The sequence below is a fragment of the Asparagus officinalis genome, chromosome 1, assembly GCF_001876935.1.
Source record: "Asparagus officinalis chromosome 1, Aspof.V1, whole genome shotgun sequence".
Classification (NCBI taxonomy): Eukaryota; Viridiplantae; Streptophyta; class Magnoliopsida; order Asparagales; family Asparagaceae; genus Asparagus; species Asparagus officinalis.
This window is the reverse complement of record NC_033794.1, coordinates 100661693-100686836: the sequence shown is the minus strand read 5'-3', so window position 1 is coordinate 100686836 and position 25144 is coordinate 100661693. Positions and strand designations below refer to the sequence as shown.

Genomic DNA, 25144 nt, shown 5'->3' with positions numbered 1-25144 from the left:
GTTCAACATTATGCGAGCACATCAAATAAAGATGAACCCGACCAAATTTTTCCTGGGGGTGTCTAGCGGTAAATTCCTAGGATTCATAGTCATATCTAAAGGAATTTCCCTCAATCTAGAAAAGGTTCATGCTATCTAATAAATGTCACCTCCGAGAAACATCAAAGAGCTCAGAGGCTTGCAACGCAGATTGGCGTACATCCAGAGATTTATATCAAACTTCTCAGGATGATGCCAGCCCTTCACTAAGTTGATGAAGAAAGGAGACTCATTCGTTTGGGATGAAGATTTCCAAAAGGTATTCGAGGAGATCAAGAGATACCTCACACAATCACTTGTTCTTGTAGCCCTGATATTAGAGAAACCATTCCTGTTATAAGTGAGAGCCATGGATCATTATCTTGGAGCTTTGTTAGCCTAGAACAAGGATCAGAACAAGGATCAAGGGCATGAGTAACCCATCTACTACCTCAGCAGAACTATGATGGAAGCTGATCACCGGTATAATCCGATGGAGAAAGAGTACCTTGCCTTAGTATCTACTATTCAGAAAATGCGACACTACTTAGTTGACCAAACAACGCATGTCATCTCTAAGGTAAATCCTTTGAGAGTGCTCATGACGAAACCATCCTCTCTGAATTATCATCGAGAAAAATGGGCGATCCTCCTATCATAGTATGACATACAATTTATGCCCCAGAAGGTTGTTAAAGGTCAGGCTCTCATAAATTTCTTAGCTGACCATCCGGTATCTGAATCGTCCAAATTATATGAAGATTTACCAGATGAGGTTGCCGAAGCTTCTATAACTCAAGAAGTTATACAAGTATGGAAATTATTCTTTGACAGAGCGTCTAGAGAAAACTTTAATGGAGGAATCATCGCTGTCGTGGAGGTGGTACTTGTATCCCTAGGTGGTCATGTAATCCCAAGAGGATTCTCTCTAATTGAGCCATGCACCAACAATGTAGCGGAGTACAACGCTTTGCTATTAGGGATGCAGTTGGCCAAGGAGCTTAATATTCGACATCTTAAGGCTTACGATGATTCTCAACTCATCGTAAATCAAGACTGAGGATAATATGAAGTGCACAATAAAGACTTGGTCCCATACCACTTCGTAATGTTAAAATTAGCCCGAAAATTTGAAGGCATCTTCATTGGTTACATTGCGAGAGTCTAGAACGCATATGCGGACGCTTTAACCTCATTGGCAACATCATTGGCGTTACCACCTAATGATGAAATGACTATATTCGTTGCGGGGCGTGATTTATATCACCCCAAACTTCCCACAGAAGAATGCTCAGATGAGACAACAGCAAAGGATGTCTGTGCAACCTCAATTGAGCTTGAACCTAGGGATTGGCGATTCCCGTATATTGACTACGTCTTATATAGAATTTTACCCGATAATTCCAAGGAATCAGCATCCATCAAACGGAAGGCTCTCCGATTCTATTACGATGCCTTGTACTACAAATCACATGATGGAGTCTTACTTTGTTGCCTCTCCAGAAAAGAAGCACAGGAGGCTCTCAGGGAAGCTCATGACGGGATGTGTGGAGCTCATCAACCCAAGCTAAGTTAGGAGACCATCTCCGAAGAATTGGCTATTATTGGCCAAAGATGTTTTCAGATGTTGTTGATTATGCTAAATATTGTCACGCATGCTAAATCCATGGTAACTTCATACATCAGACACTAGGGAACTTGCACCTAACATCGTCATCCTGGCCATTCGAGATGTGGGGAATGTATATTTTTTGACCCATCACTCCACCAACAGCTAAAGGACATCGGTTTATCTTGGCTGTAATGACCATGAATTTTTGATATTGGATTAAATAAATTTTTTGGTATTTTAAAATATTAAATTGTTATTTTCAAAAGAGTAATTATATTTTTCTGATTTTCTAGAATTTTCTATGATTTAAAAATCTAGTTTTATAATTATTTAATGATTTTGATAATTATAAATTAATTAATTATGGTAAAAAATTTTAAATTAATATTGTTGATTTTTGTTAATTTTATTGTTAATTATTTATAAGAATTTCCCCCCTAATTGTACTATTTTCCCCTATTTTATTTTCTTAATTATGTTAATCATTAACCCTAATCCTAATCATAACCCCATCCTATAAATACCCATACATAATCAAACCCTCTCCCTACCTCGTTTTTCACGCCGCAATCACCATCACATCTATCACTCACATACACCCTCATCTCCCTTCTCTCTCTCTCTCTCTTCTCTCTCTCTCTCTCTCTCTCTCTCACTCTCTACTCTTCCTCTCATTTTCTCTCTCCCCTCAAAAGAAAACCCATCAGATCCACCTCCTCCTCCTTCTCTCTCGTTCACGGAAACCCAACGCCCCACTCGCCCCCACTTTTGGTCGCCGCCGCCCTTGGCCTTCGCCCACCTGAGCCCTGCCCCCCGTCCATCTCATCCACGCCCTCAGCCAACCCAACCCCGTCAACTCGCCGTCCAGTAGCCCAGCCGCTCACTGCTGCCCCTCAGTCCGATGCCGCCAAGCTTCTCCCTACTCGCCGTGCCAACACCACCAGCCTCCCTGTTCGTCGCCGGCCCCCTCGCGCGCTCCCTCTCCCCTGCTCGCTGCCCAACTCCGCCGCTTGCACCCCGTGCCAACCGCAGCCAGCCTCCTTCCGCTCCGACCGTCCTCCATCTTGCCTCCACCTACCTCTGCGGCCCCTCCTCCGAAACCCCAGCGGCCCGCCGCCTTAGCCAGTGCCGGCGACCACCCTGACAGCCGTCCAAATCCGCAGTTCGACGCCACCTTAGCCCATCACCACCTCCTGCCGCGCGCAACCCTCCTTCGTCGACCCAACCCCCTTCAGTAGCCGCCATCGTCGAGCGTCGCCATCAGCCCCGAGCGCTGCCGAGCCGCTCGTTAGACAACTGCGCTCCCCACGTCAGATCTGATCTCGCACGTTAACGTCGACACGTTCGACGAGTACACCGAGGCAAGATCTCGCATTTACCTTGTTTTTAATTAATGGTTAATATCGTGTTATTATGATGATTAGATATAGATAAATTATTTTGTGGTAATATTATTGTTAGTATGATGATTACATATAGTTATATTATTATTATGGTTAATACGTTTTTTTGAATATTTGCGTGGAATGATGATTGCGAGCGTATGGTGAAAATTAGATGAATAATATTGTTAATCGTATTTTTTAAGAAATTTTGGACATGAAATGACAAGTCATGTGTTAAAATTAGAATTTGTGAAATTTTATCAAAAATAAATTAATTAAGGGAAATTTATAAAATAGAAAAAGATTATTTTTCATGCTGGAAGGAATTATTATATTATATAAATATTTTTCTTTTAAATTAGTTATAACGAGAAATAGTTTTAAAGAATATTTTTTTGGGGAAAAGAATATTATTATTTATGATAGTATGACTGATCGTCATAGAGCGCGACATTTCATGAGCAAAACATCGGTTTCTAGTTTTCTTTTTACCATATTATTATATTAAAGAATACGTAAGTACGGATAATTTGTATGAGAAGTTCAGACATCCCAGTAGTAAGATGATAATGAAGCCCACTCATGTATTACATTCATGCTATAGTATTTTGTTTATGTATTTCATGTTCATTATAGTTCCCAATTCTGCTTTATAATCTTGTGTAATCATGTTTAACATGCCTTACTATATTCATGATCTGTTGACGTGTTGAGAATCTTAGTAGTTCATGATTTAGTATCCTTGTGCGTCATGAACAGACTTAGTGACATGTGTGAGTGTGTTGACTGGTTAGGCGGTAAACCCGAATTTTCAATGAGATTATGGTTAACTTAAAAAAACGAGAAGAGTTGGGATGGGGAAGTCAGTGTTCATGTGATCGGATAAGACTGTTGATATATCTTCCAGGCTCGCGCCAGTGAATTCGTGTAGTCACTGGGGTTGGTTTGTTGGGCTAAAGTAAATTCGTATAGTCACTTTAGTCAGTGAATTTGTGTAGTCCCCGAGTTCTGCTTGAGTTCAGACCAGGCCGAAATCGGATTGCGTGTAGTCCTCTGACTGATTCGTGTAGCGGTATTGGATGCACATAGGTGATTTGTGAACAGCCAGTTATCCGATGACAGGAGCGTTGACTCTGTGTGAGATGTGGACCGTTGAGCCTTGATTTGTGAACAGCCAGTTATCCGATGACAGGAGCGTTGACTCTGTGTGAGATGTGGACCGTTGAGCCTTAGGTTGGTTAGTATTTGACCCAGTTATTGAGGAGCGTTGACTCTGTGTGAGATGTGGACCGTTGAGCCTTAGGTTGGTTAGTATTTGACCCAGTTATTATATTCACATAGCTGTATGTTACCATTAGATTTCCAATTGCATGTATCATTGTCTTTTATATTAGTATTATTACTATCATAGCATGGGTCATACGACCGTTTTGTTCATGTGAGATCTTGCCGTGTGCCATGCACGCTGACGTGCACCTGTTTTTCCCTGGTGTGCATCAGACTTAGGAGACGAACAGATTTAGTTCGATTATGCACCCGAGCCAGTGTATGCCCAGCCGGAATGTCCTTCCGATGGAGTGGAAGAACAAACTAAAGCCTAGACGTGTTTTTCTTTTCTGTAGTAGCTGATAAACATTAGAACTCTTTATAGTATTGTCCTTAGTTTGATGATGGATTTAGTTATTTTATTAATATTTTTCTTTTATCATAGACTATGTGTTTTTATTCCTAGTTGGACCATTTTTTGTAATAAGGGTATGTTTGACCCATATTTTTATGTCTGGGATGATTAACTATGGATGATATGTTTATTTCTTATTCTTGATTATCTTTATATTCTTGCTATTGTGATCGGGGACCTGTGATTGAGATTTACGTATTTGACGCTTAGCGTATTAGATTGAGAAGAAAAAAATATAATAATAATAATAGTGTATATTTCTTCTCAATCTAATACGTCGCAGACTTGTTCACGTTCCGATTCCCGAGTATTTTAGGAAGCAGGGCGTAATAGGTTTTAGTGGTGGCCCATGCAGGTCCCGGTCCCGAGTCCTCACTAGTAAGAATATAGTAGACAATTTAAATACATATCATATTTCATCTGCAAGACTACAATTAAGTTCTTATACTATTATCTTAAAAACTATGTTTTAGCTCCTATTTTCTAATATATTGTTTTGATTTTAACCCTAATTCTTTGATCCTCGTTTTCCTTCAGAACCATGGTGGGTACTCGCGGTTTTAGTAACCCTTCTAGTAGCAGTGCCCCACAGCCCGAAGTGGATCCAAACCAACTTCTGGTGATGATTCAGGGATTGGTCACCAATCAGCAGCACTTGGCTGGACAGCTGCACAGGGAGCCTCAGCACCAGCCTCCCCCCTCGCGCAGAGTCTGGAGTTAGAGAGTTTCGATATATGCAGCCTCCTTCATTTTCTAGTGCCGAGGGACCATTAGCAGCAGAGAAGTTCCTCAAGGTCACTGAGACTATTCTAATGGTGACCCGCATTGCCTATGCTGAGTGGGTGGACCTCATGGATATTCAGCTCACCGATACCGCTCGGATATGGTGGCAGCTGAGAAGACTCATCTAGAGAGGCCCATCCTGTAGGAGACATTCACCGAGCGCTTCAACAGGAAATATTTTCCTCAGTCAGCTCGGGATGAACTCCTACGAAGATTTGTTGAGCTCAAGCAAGGAGGGCGAATAGTTGATGAGTACGAGGCTGAGTTTTCTTCTTTGAGCCGATATGCTCCCCACTTGGTTACAGACCCTACGATTAGGAGGCATCAGTTTTAGAAGGGTCTGGAAAAGTACATTAGGATGGCTCTGGCAGGCAGAGCTTTGGCGACCTATGATGCAGTACTAGATGCAGCACGCGAGATTGAGAGCGTGTATAAGGAACCTGAAGACTCTCACGTGATTCAGAGCAGGACACCAGCAGCTCCGGCCCAGAATGTCGAGCGTCCCCCTCCGAGACAATAGTAGCAGAACCGGCAGAGGCATCAGCATTCTCAACGTCAACCATTTCATCATGCTCACCCTTATCAGCGTCCTGGAGTGCAGTCTCAGAGCCAGTCTTCGGTGAGGTGTTTCTATTGTAGCTACCCTGGTCATACTCAACAGGATTGCCCCAGGCATCTTCATCTATGCTTCAGCTGTGGGTCCCCCGGTCATATCAGTCGAGACTGTCCTCAGAAACAGCAGGCTCGTTTGCCCCCAACTCCAGTTTGAATAGCTCTTCCAGCTCTACCTCGACCAGCCCCGGCAGCACCGCCTCAGCATAGATCTTATCCTCGAGCAGGGCCACTTCCCCCACAGCAACAGGTATATCAGGAGGCACACAGACAATAACCTTGGCGACAGATGTTTATGATGTCAGCCATAGAAGCTGAGGTGAACGACCAGGTTATCACTGGTAAGAATTGTTTATCTTAGTCTTATTTGCATATGAACTTCCTTATTTAGCATTACATAATGATATCAAGATAGGATTGTTTACGAATACTAAGTTAGTTGTATTTACATCCTCCTATAATAGGCAAGCTTCTTGTTTCTTCCGTTCCTGCTTTATCACTCTTTAATTCTAGAGTTTCCCATTGTTTCTTGTCTCGTCGATTTGCGAGTGCCCACTCTCTTCCTATAGCTTCTCTGACTACGGGCTGGAATATCAACACTGGTAGTGGCGTCTTAGTACCATCCACTGGTTATGAAGTATGCCCTGTAGTTATTTGTGGGAGAGAACTCTTTGCAGACTTTCTGGTAATTGATTTACCGAGTTTTGATGCAGTATTTGGAATGGATTGGTTAGGGTCGTTCTTTGCCACCATTGATTGTTTCCATCAGAGCATAGTATTCGAGATATCGGACCACCCGAGATTTGAGTTCCTTAGTGGTAGTACATCAGCCGGACCTGTGGAGTACAGAGCTAGACCGAAGAAGGCGACTTTAGCTGCAATGCAAGTGGAATCCGAGAAGCCAGATGTAGTTCGAGAATTTGAAGATGTGTTTCCCGACGATATTTATGGATTGCCACTGGATCGAGAGATTGAGTATAGATTTGAAGCCTTGAGTTGCGCCGATCTCCAAGACCCCTTATCGTATGCCTCCGGCAGAGTTGGCCGAGCTTCGGACCCAGTTAGATGATCTTTTGCGAAGAGGGTTGATACGACCCAGTGTATCAGCCTAGGGAGTGTTGGCCTTCTTGTTTTGATGATGATTTATAAACAATTTACTACTAATATTGTTTGTCTAGTGTTTGTGCATTCCTATGTATTGTAGACAAACAACGTTGTTGGAGGATGGATGGAATAGAGCTTCAACGATCATATCCAAAGGAGGTTGGCAGAATGTCGGTGAAGCTTATGTAATTCAAGTTAAAGATCGAGTTCAAGCTTCATCCACAAATATATCAAGTCAAGCCTATTAAAGATCAAGATCAAGCTTTGGTATATTTAGTTTAGGTTTTATATTATGTGTGTTAGATACTCTAAGCTCAATATCATATACACACACGTATTTGGTTTCTAAGCTCAAATATTGTATTCTCAGTTTATAGACTTAACAATCATCATATACATATTTTATCAAGTCTATATAATCATTGTGCAAAGTTTCAAAACATTGTTTATGTCAAAACATCAAACTTCATGTATATCACTTTTTTCATGTTTTGAACACTTTTGCAAAATAATAAGATTTCACAATTGGGAAATACAAATTGGAAAATTCTTTTTGTAACATGTTCAAAATATCATTTGCAAACATTTCTCAAAGTTTCATCAAGTTTGAAATTGATTTGTTATGTTTAAAGGAATTTACAAATTCACGTTTTCGTTCGTGCACATGTTCGTGCATGTTTTACAAAACTGATGAGTTTTCGCAAATGGGAAGTGATATTTGAAAAATTCTTTCTCTGACATGTTTATCTACATGTTTAGAAATTTTTCTCCAGTTTTTACTATTTTTGGAGTTGATTTACTATGCCAATTAATTTTACAAAATCGTATATGTTAACAGTTTTTCAGAAACTGTAAATTTGTGTTCAAATATTTATTTATCTCAACTGGGAAAATATTTTTCATAAATTCTTTCTCTGACATGTTATTCTACATGTCTAGAATATTTTCACAAAATTTCATAATTTTTTGAGTTCATTTACTATTTTAAATTGATTTTACAAAACAGCTGCTGCTACAGTAACTCCGGTCGACCGGAAATGTCTCTGGACGTTACTCAGCTTTGCATATGGCTCTCGGTCGACCATACCGGTCGACCGAAGTTACTGTAGCATCCAACCGATATACAGTAATGGTTAGTTACTGTTTTTTGTTTTTTAATGGTTTTTTGGGGTTTTTGGGGTTGGTTTCTTCAAGCCTATGTATAAATAACTATTTTCTATCATCAAAGAGAGTTTTAAAACAAGTTTAAGAAAGTTTTAATCAAGGGTTTAAGTTTGCTTTTAGTGTTTTTTTAAAAAGCTTTTAAGCATTTACAAGAGTTTGAGTTTGTGAATTCAAATTTCACAAGAGCAAGTGGAGATCATCCTTTTGGTGTTTGAGCATTCACTCTTCTCCTACTCTCTTGTCATCTTTAGAGAAGTGTTTCTAAACTCATCTAGCAATTTATTATTTTGATTATAATTTCCATAAGCTAGATTTATTGTGAGGTGTAAACGTTGTTCGGGTGAACGTAGAAAACCCGGTTGTGATAGTGGAGATCTCCTCGAGGTGAGGAGCGGAGACGTAGGTCGTGGGGACCGAACTCCGTAATCATATTGTTTGTTTGTGATTGCATTGGCGCACTTACTCTTATGTTTATATCTTTTATCGCCTTTGTATATTGCTTATTGATTATATTGCCCACTATCTAGTTTAGATTATTTACCCTTGTGTTGTTTATATATCCTTGCATATATTTCTATCATATAGGATATATCTCATTGTTCATGTTGCTTATCCTAGCTTATATTCTTGTTGTATTTCATACTTGCTAGGATAACTTGATAATTAATTTTAATTGGCATATAATCGGATTAGATTAGCATAAGACCCTAATCACCCCCCCTCTAGGGTCTAACAGGGAGCACCTATTTTGCTTGTGGGGAAGAAGGATGGATCCAAACGGATGTGCATCGACTACCGGGAGTTGAATGCGGTGGCAGTGAAGAATAAGTATCCACTTCCCCGTATTGATGATATCTTCGATCAATTGGGAGGATCGAGAGTATTTTCTAAGCTGGATTTGCGAAGCGGGTATCACCAGGTGAAGGTTAAGGATTCTGATGTCCCCAAGACTGCGTTCCGAATGAGATATGGACATTATAAATTCTTAGTGATGCCGTTTGGTGTGACTAATGCATCGGCGACATTCATGAACCTAATGAATCTGGTATTCTATGATGTGCTGGACAAGTTTGTAGAAGTTTTTATTGATGATATCTTGGTGTATTCTAAGAGTGAGGAGGAGCATGCTGAGCATTTGCGGTACGTGTTGAAGACCTTAAGAGAGCATCGGTTATTTGCCAAGTACAGTAAGTGTCAGTTCTGTCTAGATCGTATAGCGCTTCTGGGACACGTGGTGTCAGGAGACGGCCTATCAGTGGATCCGGAGAAGGTATCTGTAGTGAAGGATTGGCCTACCCCTAAGTCAGTGTCTAACATTAAGAGCTTCCTGGGATTAGCTGGATACTACCGTTGCTTTATTAGAGATTTTTCAAAGATTGCAGAGCCGATGACATGACTTACGAGGAAGGATATTAAGTTTGTCTGGTCCGACGCTTGTGAGCAGGCATTTGAGGAGTTAAAGTCTCGACTGATATCGGCCCCGATCTTGATGATACCAGATAAAAGTGGGAACTTTGAAGTGTTTTGTAACGAATCAGGTAGAGTAGCAGGATGGTCATGTGGTAGCATATGCTTCTTGTCAGTTGAAGAAGCATGAGCAGAATTATCCTACCTATGACTTGGAATTGGCAGCTGTGATTTTTTCCCTTAAGCTTTGGAGGCATTATCTGTTAGGAGAGAAAGTGAAGGTGTTCACTGACCATAAGAGCTTGAAGTGCATATTTACTCAGAAGGAGCTCAACATGAGGCAACGCCGATGGTTAGAGCTTATAGCGGATTACGACATTGATCTTCAGTATTACCCTGGCAAGGTCAATATGGTACCAGATGCTTTGAGTTGTTTGCCAACAATCATGACCCTCACAGCTCAGTGGAGACTTCAGCAGGAAGTGAGGGATATGAGTATAAAAGTTCTTCTTCCAGGAGTCACCGCTTCTTTGATGAATCTTCAAATTCAATCGACACTGGTCGAGTGAATCAAGGTAGCTCAAGCAGGTGACCCATTTCTTCAGAAGTGCAGAGAGTTAGCAGTGGCTGGTCTTCGACCGGAATTTATTGTTCATGAGGATGAATCCTTACGATTTGGGAGTCGTATCTGCGTACCAGGAGGAGATATTCGAGAGGAGATATTGTAGGAAGCTTATAGTTCACCATATTCTATTCACCCTGGAGATACGAAGATGTATAAGGATCTGAAGCTAAATTTTTGGTGGCATGGTATGAAGAGAGATATGGCTCGTAGTGTGGCTAAGTGCCTTGTATGTCAGCAGGTGAGGGCAGAGCATCAGCGCATCATAGGTCTTTTGCAGCCATTTCCTATTCCGGAATGGAAGTGGCAGCATGTCACCATGGACTTCGTTACTAGCTTACCTCGGAGGACTAGACAAAATGACGTTGTTTGGGTGATCGTAGATCGATTAACCAAATCGGCTCACTTTATTCCTTTCCGAGTTGGACAGTCGATGGAGCATCTTGCTCAGAGATACATGGAGGTAAATATTTATCTCTATAAATTTCAATGAGTTCCTTTCCAAGAGTGTTAGTAAATCTCTCGTATTGCAGGAGATCGTGCGATTGCAAGGAGTTCTAGTGTGCATCATTTCGGATCGCGATACCCGATTTACTTCAGAGTTCTGGAAGAGTTTGCAGGCGAGTCTGGGGACCAGTCTCAGTTTCAGTACAGCTTATCATCCCCAGACCGAAGGGCAGTCAGAGAGGACCATTCAGATTTTGGAGGATATGCTTAGAACTTGTATGCTTGACTTCCAAGGTTCGTGGGAAGATCACTTGCATTTGGTGGAGTTTGCATACAATAATAGCTTCCAGGCAATCATTAGGATGGCCCCTTTTGCAGCATTGTATGGGAAGAAGTGCCGCTCCCCTTTGACAAAAGAAGGCCTGTACGAGTCGTTAGTCATGCCTTTTGATCTTTCTAATGCCCCTAGCACTTTCATGTGATTGATGAATCAGGTATTAAAACCCTTTATCGGCAAGTTCGTCGTAGTTTACTTTGATGATATCCTGATTTATAGCCAGAGTGGGGCTGCACATCTGGACTGCTTGAGGGAGGTACTAACAGTTTTGCAGGAGAACAAGTTGTACATCAATCTGAAGAAGTGCAACTTCATGACCAGTAGCCTTGTGTTTCTAGGCTTTGTTGTTAGTGCAGAGGGTATTCATGTAGATGAAGAGAAAGTTCGTGCTATTAGAGATTGTCCTACCCCCAAGACTGTCAGCAAAGTTCGTAGTTTTCATGGCCTAGCAACATTCTATAGGAGATTTGTAAGAAATTTTAGCAGCATTGTAGCACCTATAACTGAATGCATGAAGAAAGGGAAATTCAATTGGGGGGAAGATGCAGATCGTATGCACTGATCAAGGAGAAGTTGTCCACCGCACCTGTGCTTGCACTTCCAGATTTTCAAAAAGTCTTTGAAGTTGATTGTGATGCGTCCATCATAGGAATTGGTGGTGTTTTATCTCAGGAAGGGCGTCCAGTTGCCTTTTACAGTGAGAAACTCAACGAAGCTCGGCAGAAGTGGACCACATATGAGCTGGAGTTATATGCTATAGTTCAGTCTTTGAAGCATTGGGTGATGAACGTCCGCTGCGCTGTTTGACAAGAGTCGTATCTTTTTTATTTTCATTGTATAAGGAGATCTTATAAAAAGATCAATTTTTTATTTGAGTTTATTGTAAACGATTAAAGTTGTAATAAATTCAATCACAATGAAAACAATAATTTTTGACCCAAACAAGCTGGTGACCACAGTGGGAGCCAACAGTTTCGCTGCTGAAGCTATCGTGCCACAACCGCGGATCTGGATTCTGATTTATGAAGAGGTCGAGTACGAGTTCAACCAACTAAAATTTGAGGAGTATTTGTCGTCCTCCTCCTCCAGATCCTCCGCCCCTCGCAAGCACAGGAAGATCAAGGCCCCCGTTGCCGCTGCAACCCCGTCTTGCAATGCCCCTCCGGCCTCCAACGAGACCGGATCTATAGATTTGGACCTTTCCTCCACCAAGGAGTCGATTGCTGAAAGCGCCCCAACCCTATCAAAGAGGGTACGCCAAAGACAGCGCCAACGACTTGCGCGTCGACTTGGTAAGGCTTTGGAGCCGTTTGACGGGATCGGCTATGAGGCAGATCTGAAACACAGAAGGCATCGAGTGGCCAAACAGCAAATGAATGGCATATCCTCCAAGCTAACAGCGAATGAATGGATCCAAGTCAAACGGACCCGCTCAACCCACGAGGAGCGCATTCAGAAGTGTCGTGCCTTGATTGCGCACGCACGGATCCTCATGCAGGAAGCGCAAAAGTTAAAACAAGAAGAGGTGACCAAGAATCCACCAAAACCATGCCAAGTATGGAGACTAAAATCCGAAATGGTGCCGTCAAAAAATCAACACCGCCCAAAAATCGCGAAACAGCCCTGGCTGGCTCGGCCAAAACCGAGCCACCAAATGGTGGCTCAGCTGGTGGGTTGGCGTCTGAACCGAACCAGTCTGGTTCGCTTTGTGTCTGGTTCACCTCCCGTGGTCTGTTTTGAGTCTCCGACAGCTCCTATTCCTGTCCCGATGAATTCCGCACTTCCGGTAGAGCCCCACGATAGTGTGGACTTATCCCGATTCAAGATGAGGATGGCGGATTGCCTGGGTCCTTTGCACGAGGATTGAGGAAAATTTCCGATCGAAGAACGCTTGGGTCCTGTGACTGATCCCCGAGCGACTCGTCGAGCTGGGGGTCGTACACACCCTCACAACAATTTCAAGCCTTCTCATAAAGGGAAAACTTTGGTTTCCACCTGCCTGGGGATGTGTATCCAAGACCAGGAGCCCGTTAAGATCCAGCGCTCCCAAAACGTGGTTCCAAACGTGTGACTCTTGAGAACGATTATAAGACAACAAATCCCCTGAAAGAAACGTATTCATCTGATGATGACAACGTTATACCCAGGGAGTCATGCCAACACACGATAGGTTGTTCTGATCATCTGACTAATGAGTTGTACTATCGAGTTGGGAGTACGAATAGATCTCGAAAAAGAGATACCCAGGAAACGGGCGTTCATTGTCCGTGTGCCAATATTATTAGGGCAATATTATCAGCGTGTAGCTGCCCCAAGATCGCTCCGCAGAGGGTTTCGGTAGGTGAGAGGATCTCTAACGGAACAACCGAGTCCCAACCGAGGCGTTTCCGTAAGAAACGATTGGCTGTTCGAGATGACGAACTCTCAGAAGTTACCATCAATATGGTCGATAAGGGAAAGTCCCCGATAGTTCCAAGTGGTTCTAACCCTAACTTTTCTCCAGGAAGAAGAGTTAATTCGAGAATAGATCGACTGATGTCTCGACTCTAGCTGGAAGCGGTCTGACCTGAACAATCCGTAGCCATAGTTAATATGGCTGATAGAGGAAAGTCAATTCAACCCTCTAGTTCTGACCCTCTCATATCGTATCGTCTAACCCGTTTACGATCGGGAACCGTTAGACAAAGAGACTATCAAAGGATGAATCGAGGATTATCCTCGGAAGACGAAACGTCAGATGCCAACTCTGCAGTCGCTTCTAACAATACGGTATCCAGCCCTGGTCAATCCCGCGAAGCATTCACGATCAATACTGAGCAAATAACCAAAATCATCGAGGATTCTTTGACTAAGCAAAAAGAGAACTTCAAGTTCGAATTAGAAATGACCATGATGTGGATGAAGGAAGAGCACGACCAACAAATTCGAGCCTTGTCAAATCAGATAGGTGAATCCAGTCGTCGTAACAATGTCAACCAAGCAGAAAGTGATTCAGACATGGATGAATACGTTAATGATAATAACCCTATTGTTGACCAAAATGCTGAGGGTGGTCCCACGGAAGATAATAACACCGGGGGTGGTCCTACCAATGATGATAACTCTGGGGATGACCATGTTGTTCCTCTCAAGAATCGTCTTAGGCCCGATACGAGCAAGGATAAGAAAATAAAAGATCTCGAGAGCAAAATCAATGCTCTAATGTCTGCTCGAGCGGTAAAAAAAACTGGCATTCCATGTCTCTATCCAAGAGAATGGGATTCAATAGCATACCCGACGAAGTTCAACTTGATTAACTTCACGTCGTTTAACGGGAGGGGTTCGCCCACTCAACATCTAATCTACTTTAAGTCCCACTTGGGTATGATCTCCATCAATGAAGCCTTGATGGATCGGTCATTCGTTGGCACCCTTCGTGGGCCCGCCTTCGATTGGTACCGCCGTCTCAAGTCCACAAGCATCAATAGCTAGGACGACCTAGAGAATCTCTTCCTCGCTAACTTCTTTGATGATGATGTCGAGGTGTCAATCAGAACACTCTTCGATGAGAAACAAGAAGACAACGAGACAGTCGACGACTTCGTCAAACGCTTCCAGAATAAGACGATGAACTATCGAGATTCGATCACGGAGGAATTCATCCTCCAAACCTGTCACAACAACCTCTCTTTGGACGTGTTGGAGGTTATGGGAATAGCATAGTCCAACACCTGAAAAGAGTTGAAGATGCACGGAGAGCGAGACGAACGCTTCCTCCGAAGGAAGAAGGCCGAGAGGAGCCAACCAACGGCTAATCCTCCGAACTCGAACTTCACCTCTCGTGGTAAGAGCAAAGCACCTGCAGCAGTTGTTGATGTTAATCAGACATCGCAACAACAACTCCGAAGATAGCAAAATACTTCGGATCCGAGACTCCAAAAAGAGTACTCTTTCAAGGATGAAGATGTTCCAGCCATTTTCGAGTCCCTTCTTGAAAATAACAAGATCAAGCTATCACCTATCGTAGATCAGGAGGAAGCTGATAATGGTGCGGATCCGAAATACTATACGTACCATAGGAGGATCCTTCATCCTACCAAGGCTTGCTTTGCTCTCAAGAATAGCATCCAAACCTTGGTTGAAACCGGCGTCATAACGCTCAATTAAGTCGAATGAATACTCCAACAAGTATAAGAGTATAAACTGCTCCTTCCGATACTCTAATAGGTATATGAGTCTAAACTATTTCCTACCATTGACGGGAAGTTCCTGGAGAATTTTTATATGTAATATTCTTAAGGATAACCCAGTCATGTAGCTGAGTATAATGTCAGACTCAGTTCCGCAAAGAAAGCTGGGGGTGGATGATTCATATAACGGGAAGTTCCCGGAAGAATGCTACATGTAACTTTCTTAGAGATAACCCGATCATTACAAATAAAATGATAAAAAAACTAAATCCTCACTGTTATTTCCGAACACTCCTTTGCTGAGACGAGATTCGATCACTTCGTTAGATCAATCTTCCCTCATAAAACTCTAATTGGTGTTTGACGATTCACAGTCTTCCACCACAAAAACCCCCCATCGATTAGACTAATTAACGGTGGGACCACCAAAATTTCTTTCGGTTGAATCCACTCAAACTCTTGCTACTTCTATGCACTCAATCCTTCCATTGTTTGAGTCCGGACAGAGTACTCGGAATTTTAATATTATGATCTTTGACAATTGTTAAATCCCTTTATGTTAAGTATTTGTCACTTAACACCAGGAACCCCCTTTGAGTGATTTGTATGAATCAACACTCCCATTGTGATTTGCACTCCCACTCTAACTTGGTCAAACCTTTAAACAGTTAGGACCACAACCAAAACCCCCTCTCGATTCCTTCCATGAACAAGAGGTCTACAAATTGAACGATCAAACCTTTAAACAGTTAGGATCGTCTCAAATTTCCATCTTGGTCAAACCTTTAAACAGTTAGGACCACAACCAAAATCCCCTCTCGATTCCTTCCATGAACGAGAGATCCACAAATTGAACGATCAAACCTTTAAACAGTTAGGATCGTCTCAAATTTCCATCTTGGTCAAACCTTTAAACAGTTATGACCACAACCAAAATCCCCTCTCGATTCCTTCCATGAACGAGAGGTCCACAAATTGAATGACCAAACATTTAAACAGTTAGGATCGTCTCAAATTTCCATCTTAGTCAAACCTTTAAACAGTTAGGACCAAGATCGGAATATCCTTTTGATAAACGAAAAACTTTCACATTTTCCTATTTGGCCAAACATATAAAAGTTAGGGCCGAAATCGGAATTTCAACTCAATAAATGAGGAATTTTTTTCTTGGATTAAGCAACCAATCCTATAAAAGTTAGGGTTGCTTGAATCTTTCCGATTCTCGGAGTGGAGATCTCACTCCTAGTTTCACTTTTCTAGATTCTTAGGATGGAGATCCCACTTCGAGTTTTCTTGGCAACTGGAGATAGAATATAAAATTTTTCCTCTTCGGTTTTGGGAGATAGAATATAAAATTCTTCCTCTCCTATTTTGGGTTCGTCTTTGCCCCAAGAGAAGACACCATATTTTCAACTTCAAAATCCGCGCCTTACACGTGCGGAGAATTTTATTTCAAATCCTAAGTAGGGATAAGTCAGCGTCTAACACGTATTGCCGGTTAGTCTTTTGCCGTAAAAGGGATAAAAACCCACATATTCAATATTATGGCAGGTTGTTATTCATAACGCCAAAATCCGTACCTTACACGCGCGGGGAATTTTATCTCGAACCCTAAGTAGGAATAAGTCAGCGCCTAACACGCGTTGCCGGTTTAGTCTTTCACCGATTAAAGAAGATACCGGAATTCCAGTCTGGGGACTTTTATCCTGAAGCCTAAGTAGGGATAAGTCAGTGTCTAACACACGTTACCGGGTAGTCTATTTCCGTAAGAAAGACGAAGTCTATGTATTCAATATCGTAGCACTAATAGAGTTAACTCTCTTAGCACAACGTTACATGTGAAAACGGGTTTAAACAATTCACATGCTAGCCCGATTCAAACGGTAGTCAGTAAAGGCACATCAAATCCGTTGATGGCTGAGGATTTGCCAAAAATCCTAAGTCTACGTCTAATACACGTCGCCGAGTAGTCTATTCCCGTGAGAAAGACGAAGTCTACGTATTCAATATCGTAGCACTAAGAGAGTTTAAACAATTCGCACGCTAACCCGACTCAAACGGTAGTCGGTAAAGGCTCATTAAATCCATTGATGGCTGAGGATCTGCCAAAAATCCTATAAATATGAGAGTCATTGATGCACCAGCCCCATTAGTTAGTCTTGTGACTTGAGCATCCAACAACTTTAGGATAAGATCCATACGTGCAGATGAATCAGTTTTAGCAAGTTGGTCTTACAGCCCTAACATTTGAGACCGTCACGCTCCAATGCCTTCAGAGCTTAAACTGTGTAGACTCCAGCAAACGTACGAGTATAAACTATGTTAACGCCGGTCAACGTGTTGCGATGAAAGTCAACGCGGATCGATACAAAACCCTAAGGCCAACACCGATCAATGCGTAGCCTTAGGTCAACGCCGGTCAACGCGTTGCAATGAAGATAATCAGTTCAAAGTCAACTCAATGACACGAGCCAAAACTAACTCACCAATTTCGGTTCAAGATTTTGACAACGGTCAGACGATAAACACAGCGCCAGAAGAACTTTATCTATTCGACAAAATACTAAATAGACTGAAGGCTGAAGAAGTCAAGAATTGAAGTAGTTCACAGGTCCTTTGACACCGACTGAAGGTGAGGGCCTATCATACCCAAAGCATCCCAGACTCCTCTATAAAAGAATGAGTCTAAAATACTTTGGAGGGGGTATCTATAGGCGTCTAAAAATACCATAGGTATCCACACACAGCTCGAGACAGAGAGAAAATGATGAACGCCATTATCTAAGTCTAAGAGGATTATCCGACGCCGACAAACCCATAAAGCGAGGAGGCAAACGAATGCCTGTACGCTCAGCGGCCACCTCCAAGTGGCCCGTTCACGTCAATCAGCCAGCTCCAAGTGGCCCGCGTGCTCACCGGCACACAAGTGGCCGCACGCCCACCGACCATCATCAAGTGGCCCGCACACTCATCAGGCACCAAATCGCGCCAACCAAGTGTCCCGCACGCTTATCAGCCACCAAAACGGTGTACAAATCAACAAAACGACGAAATACGCGTAACGACAGACAAGTCAAAACCTAAAAAACCAATAAAAGCCGCTGTAGCCGAGTCACATCAAAACGACTCCGGCCGAACCAGTGTCGTTCGCTATAGCCAGGTCACCATAATGTGAACTCGGCAACCGAGCCACCAAATGGTGGCTCGACCAAGACCGAGCCACAATTTGGTGGCCCGGCCAGGCCGAGCCACCAGGTAACGCTTCGGCCAGATTTGATCTAAAAATGTGATTTTTCGGTTTTCACGGATTCTCTCCGGATTTGCTGGTTCCTGAGCGTCCCAACTGATCTGATACTATGGTTAATCAGTTCTTAACTGAAGATAAGGAGGAATCCCTCGTTCTTATCCAAATACCCGCTTTCAAATCTTATAAATACGAGCTCAGGTGCTCATTTCTCCGGGGCGGAAGATCAAGAGGGCAAAACACTGCCGAATTGGAGAGTGGAGCCACGAATTTACAGTGAGGGTTAGCAGATATTGGCGATCTCTTGTGCATAAAGAGTGGAGTTCGAGAGATCCGAGACCCGTCCCCTATTCCTCCGGATTTAAGCTTAGTCTTAAATCTCGAGAAGAGCCGTGATCTCACTTGGTCGAGATCATCGCTGCAGTGATTACTTCCTTCGTGAAGTGAGAGCTTTGATCATTTATCTGTCAACCGGATCTGATCCGCGGTGATCCACGGATATTAACGTCCCCGACATAGGCAAAGTTCACACGCAAGCAGCGGGTGATAAATGTCCGTTGCGCTATTTGACAAGAGTCGTATCTTTTGTATTTTTATTATATAAGAAGATCTTACAAAAAGATCAACTTTTTATTTGAGTTTATTGTAAACGATTAAAGTTGTAATAGATTCAATCACAATGAAAACAACGATTTTTGACCCAAACAAGCTGCAGGTACAGACCTCATGATAGCTTGAACCTATGTTCTTACAACCCAATCGCTAAGAAGACGCCCTTGGTAGCTGCTGATAGGTAGATAGGTATGACATCCCAAGTCATCATCTGGTGATGGGTGGTAGGTCAGAAATAGGATAGTGAAGGATAGCGGTTCAAAATCAGAAGGTATAATTCCACGTTGTCTATAGTATACAACCAACAAAACTTCTTCAAAGGACTTGGCATCGTTCCCTCATCCCCAAACAAATAAATAGGCTTTTTAAGAGGCGAGGGGTTAATAATTGGCTCATTCCCTAACATCTGAGAACTAAGGGCAAGTGCAGCAAGCTCCCAGTTGGGAGTCCTAGTCAGCATGCTCTCAAGAGCTCTCAAGCATTTTAAAATAAAAAATTAACAAATTAAGCCTTAGGAGGCACTCCTTCTTTTATGGAGCTCCAACAAGCTCCTAGTTAGGAGCTCCAACAATATCAAAAAAACCCCTCTTCTATTTTAATATTTTACCCATTATTTTTAATTATATTTAAACCTCTTGTATTTTATTTCTAACCGTTGGATACGGCCTTCGAAGGAGCGCACACGGTCTTCGAGGCAACCCACAGTCTTCGAGGGAGCGCACATGGTCTTCGAGGTAACCCGCGGCTTTCGAGGGAACGCACACGGTCTTCGAGGTAACCCGCGGTCTTCGAGCTTCGAGGTAACCCGCGGCTTTCGAGGGAACGCACACGGTCTTCGAGGTAACCCGCGGTCTTCGAGGTTAGGCATGAAGTTCGAGGTATCGCAAACTTTGACTGTCAACCGACTGATTCCTATAAAATTCGATGGCTTCTCTCCTCAACCCATCATCTCCCAGAATAAAATGTCTAGCCCATCTAGCTCTAGCGATGATGAAATGATAAAGACGTTCTTTCTCATGGGAGCTGCTGTCGTTAAGGAAGAAGAACAAGATAAATGTTCAACTTCAGTTCAACACAAACGATGTATCGTGCTCCATCGAAACCGACTGGAAGGCCACAATCGGTTATTCCAAGATTATTTTGCTGACGCACCAACCTATCCTCTTTATTATTTTCGTCAAAGGTTCAGAATGAGGCGTTCGTTATTCCTTCGAATCCACGACGCAGTCGTCGAACATGACAAGTACTTCGTCCAAAAGAGGAATGGTGCTGGACAGTTAGGACTATCTAGTCTTCAAAAGATTACTGCAGCTATGCGGATGCTCGCATATGGAGCATCCACTGACTCCGTTGACGACTATGTTCGGATTGGTAAAAGTACGTCACTTGAGAGCGTGAATAGGTTCGTTCGATCGATTATCAACATCTTTGGAGAGGAATACCTTCGTGCACCGACTAATGAAGACGTTACTGTAGGCATATAAAATTGCTTATAGGTCCCTTAGCTCAGCTCAGCACAAACCGACAAACCAACGAGGCAACGAGATTGACTAATCGCACGCAAGCAACGGAATACGTCCATTCGCATGCGGGGGCAACGAGATTGACTAATCGCACGCAAGCAACGGAATACGTCCATTCGCATGCGGGATCAAGCCAAGTGTTCGAAGAGTCAACGAGTCATCCAACCAAGGGCATACTCGGATGAATCTCGATCGAATCAAGATCGGTTTCAGACTCGAACTCAGAAGTGGATTTACTGCCTAATCGGGAGCCGGATTTACTGCCAAATCAGGTCAACAATCAAGTCTGGATAAATCAACCACAGAACCGAATCACGGATAGAGCCAAGAGTAGAAAACGACGAAACAACCATGCCTAAGGGGGCTCGGCCAAAGCACCCTGAGGTGGCCGCCCAGATCTGTGCCAAATGCACAGATCTGGTTGCCTATAAATAGGATAGGCCACTTGGTTCATTTGTTTAAGGGTTGGAAATTTTGGAGGCGAAGCTCTGCCGGATTCAAGACTCGAAACTTAAAAAAGATTGGAGCTTTGGGACTTTGGGGACTCACTCTTCCAGATCTGGTGCTCAGCGATCGTCAACGCCAAAAAAGGCAGGTGTTCGAGAGGACCGGATCTCAGATCTACGCAGACGTACTCCGGATCTAAGCTTGGTCTTAGATCCCGAGACTTGGACGATTGTTTCCTTGGTGAATCAATCCTCCCCGGCTATTATTTCCTTTGTGGAATAATACCCGTCGTACTGCTTAGATCTGATCGGATCTAGATCTCGCGGTGGTCCACGGATAAACCCCGGCGCAGGCAAAGAACCCACACAAAGCAAGAGACCGCAAAACAGGATCTTGCGATTCGTTCGACAAATAAGGAGAAAGTTGTAATCTTTTTATTTTTCTTTGATTTTCATTGTAACCGGATCTTATAAAAAGACCGGATCTTTTGTAACTCAAAAAGGTTGTTATTTTGAGATCACAATGACATCAATGAAAGAATTTCAGTGTTCGAAAGGCTCGGCACCGAAACGCCAAAACCAAGGTATAGGCGTTTCCGGCAAAGAAGAACGGTGGTTAAAGACGGAGAATTTCCGAGGGTCACCGCCAACATGACCAGCAAAGAGACATTGACACAGATTGATCTCAAGTCGTTTCTGGAAGCATCTCGGCGTGTAACCCGTCTGCAGTCCGGAGCCATCGCACGAGGAACTTATGGTAGGGTTCGGACAAGATTGCCTTCGGAAGATGAAGAATCGGATTCCTGCTCTGCTGTCGCATCGGACAATACAGTGTCCAGCGAAGGACAACCCCGCGAGTCATTTATGATAAGCGCGGAAGAAATGGCCAAGATGCTTGAAGACGCTTTGGCTAAGCAGAAAGAAAGTTTCAAGTTTGAGATGCAGATGGCCCTGCAGACTATGAGAGAGATGCATGAGCAACAAATCCAGGCATTCAGGAACCAACAAGGTGAACCAAGTCACCGTAATCAGGTTGTTCAGGAAGAAGAGCACACGGATAGGGATGGAGCTCACAATGCCAATAACCCTCCCGTCAATGCAGGGGGTTGTTCGCGGGAAAAATCGTGTCTTTCTTCATTGTTGATATCATTGCTATCTCAGTTAACAACTTTATGCGTTACAAAGATCCGGTCTTTTTATAAGATCCGGTTACAATGAAAAATCAAAGAAAACAAAGTAAAGATTACAATTTTCCTTATTTGTCGAACTAATCGCGAGCTCCTGTTTTGCGGTCGCTCGCTTTGGTGGGTTCTTTGCCTGCGCCGGGGTTATTTGCCGTGGACCACCGCGTGATCTCGATCCGGTCGGATCTACACGATATGACGGGTAATATTCCACCAAGGGAATAATAGCCGGGAGGGATTGTTTCACCAAGGAAACAACCGCTCGAATCTCGGGATCTAAGAACCAAGCTTAGATCCGGAGTGTGATCGTGTAGATCTCAAATCCAATCCTCTCGAACTCCTGCCTTATTTGGCGTTGGTGATCGCCGAGCACCGGATCTGAAAGTCCAAGTCTCCAAGCCTTCAAAGTTGTGATCTTTTTTAGATCTGAGTCTTCAATCCAGCAGGGCTTCGCCTCTCTCCAAAATTTCCAACCTCTGAAACAAATGAGCACAAGGCCTATTTATAGGCACTCAGAACTGTGCCCGCGCACAGTTCTGAGCCTAGCCACCCATGGGTGGCTCGGCCTTGGCCGAGCCACCTCAGGGTGGCTCGGCTTGGGCCGAGCCACCCTGGGGTGGTTCGGTTTCGGCCGAGTCCCCGGGTGTTTGTCCGTTTCGTCCTTTGTTTCCGGTTCTGGTTCTCTTGTGTGGTTGATTGACTTGGCAACGACTCTTTGACTTGATTCCAGATTTGGCAGTGAGTCGGGTTCCTGATATGGCAGTAAACCAACTTCTGAATTTGAGTCCGGAATTGATGTTGATTTGATCGTGATTCATCCGAGTTCGCTCTTGTTTAGATGACTCGGTGATTCACCTAAACATTGGTTTGATTCCGCGTGCGAGTGGATGCATTCCAATGCTTGGGTGCGATTTGTCGCCTCGTTAACCTGCTCCGTTGCGTATAGCTTGGCTTCAGCGTTGGCGAGCTAACGGTCTTGTTTGGATACGTCGCCCGGTGGTCCGTTTGTTAAATCGGCGTCGAGCTGTGCTAAGGGACCTATAGGCAATTTTATACGCCTACAGATACCCCCTCCAAAGTATTTCAGTCTCATTCTTTTATAGAAGAGTCTGGAATACTTTGGATGTGATTGTCCCAACCTTCAGTCGGTGTAACGGGACTCTGGAATGACTTCTGTTCTGGATTCCTTCAATTCCTTCAGGCTATTCAGTGCTTTGTAGAATGCCTGTAGGGGTTCCGGTGCTGCATTTATTGTCTGACCGTTGTTGGAATTTGAACTTGAAGTCGATTCTTGATTTCTTGACTTTTTGGCTCGAGTTTGCTGCTTCAACACAGAACTTATCATCGATTGACTGCGTTGAATCTTCATCTATAACGCGTTGTCTGGCGTTTGAGCTTCATTGCGACGCGTTGTCCGGCGTCCAGGCTTCATTATGATGCACTGTTCGGCATTTGACACAGTTTATACTCGTACGTCTGCTGGAGTACACACGGTTTAAGCTCTTAAGGAATTGGAGCATGGATCTTATCCCAAGGTCGTTGGATGCTCGAGTCACGAGACCAACTCATAAAGTTGATGCGTCAATGACTCGCATATTTATAGGATTTTTGGCAAATCCTCAGCCATCAACGGGTTTGATGCGCCTTTACCGACTACCGTTTGAGTCGGGCTAGCATGCGGATTGTTTTAAGTCCGTTCCGCATGTGACGTTATGCTAAAAGAGTTAACTCTTTTAGTGCTACGATATTGAATACGTAGACTTCGTCTTTCTCCTGTGAAAAGACTAAACAGCAACGTGTATCAGACGTTGACTTAGGATTTTTGGCAAATCCTCAGCCCTCAACGGATTTGTCATGCTTTTACCGATTACCGTTTGAATCGGGCTTACATGCGGATTGTCTTAAGTCCGTTCCGCATGTGACGTTGTGCTAAAGGAATGAACTCCCTTAGACTTGATGCTACGACTTCGAATACGTAGACTTCGTCTTTCTCACGGGAATAGACTACCCGGCGACGCGTGTTAGGCGCTGACTTTAGGATTTTTGGCTAACCCCAAGCCTTTAACGGATTTGATTAACCTTTACCGACTACCGTTTGAGTCGGGCTAGCATGCGAATTGTCTAAATCCGTTCCGCATGTAACGTTGTGCTTAGAGACTGAATCCTCTAAGACTTGTTGCTATGACTTTGAATACATAGACTTCGCCGTTGTCATGGGAATAGGCTACCCAGCAACGTGTATTAAACGTTGACTTATCCCTCCTTAGGCTTCGGGATAAAATACCCCAGAATCGAACTCTGGTGTCTTTTTCTACGGGGAAAGACTAAACCGGCGACGCGTGTTAGGCGTCGGCATATCCTTTCTTAGGATTCAGGATGAAATTCCCCATGCGTGTAAGGCATGGATTTTGGTGTTATTAATAACAACCTGTCACAATGTTGAATATGTGAACGGGTGTTCTTTTTAAACGGTTAAGAACTGACCGGCAGCGCGTGTCAGGCGCAGACTTATCCTTGCTTAGGTTTCAGGATAGAATACCCCAGAATCGAACTCTGGTGTCTTTTTGTGCAGAAAAAAGACTAAACCGGCAGCGCGTGTTAGGCGCAGACTTATCCCTGCTTAGGATTCGGGATAAACTTCCTAGGATGAATCCTGAATTCTTCGAAAAGGATTGGTATGGGGAAGGAAGAATTTTATATTCTATTCCCCGAACAAAGAAGGAAAGGAGACTCGAGGTGGGATCTCCACCCCCAGAATCCGGAAAGGTGAAACTAAGAGTGGGATCTCCACTCC

General features: G+C 43.4%; 2 protein-coding genes across 2 annotated transcripts in view; both read left to right on the top strand.

Annotated features, from left to right (window-relative positions):
* On the top strand, nucleotides 485–1078 carry LOC109838221. Its single transcript, XM_020406682.1, has 2 exons — nucleotides 485–598; nucleotides 704–1078. Exons 1-2 carry the CDS (start codon nucleotides 485–487, stop codon nucleotides 1076–1078), a joined length of 489 nt encoding a protein of 162 aa, XP_020262271.1.
* LOC109838206 overlaps nucleotides 10540–25144 on the top strand; it is a 35114-nt gene continuing 20509 nt past the window's right edge. Inside the window, exons 1-4 of the mRNA XM_020406666.1 lie at nucleotides 10540–10851; nucleotides 10922–11185; nucleotides 11330–11723; nucleotides 11822–11952. Of these exons, the coding sequence (XP_020262255.1) occupies nucleotides 10540–10851; nucleotides 10922–11185; nucleotides 11330–11723; nucleotides 11822–11952 (1101 nt within the window). The remainder of the gene's footprint in view (nucleotides 10852–10921; nucleotides 11186–11329; nucleotides 11724–11821; nucleotides 11953–25144) is intronic.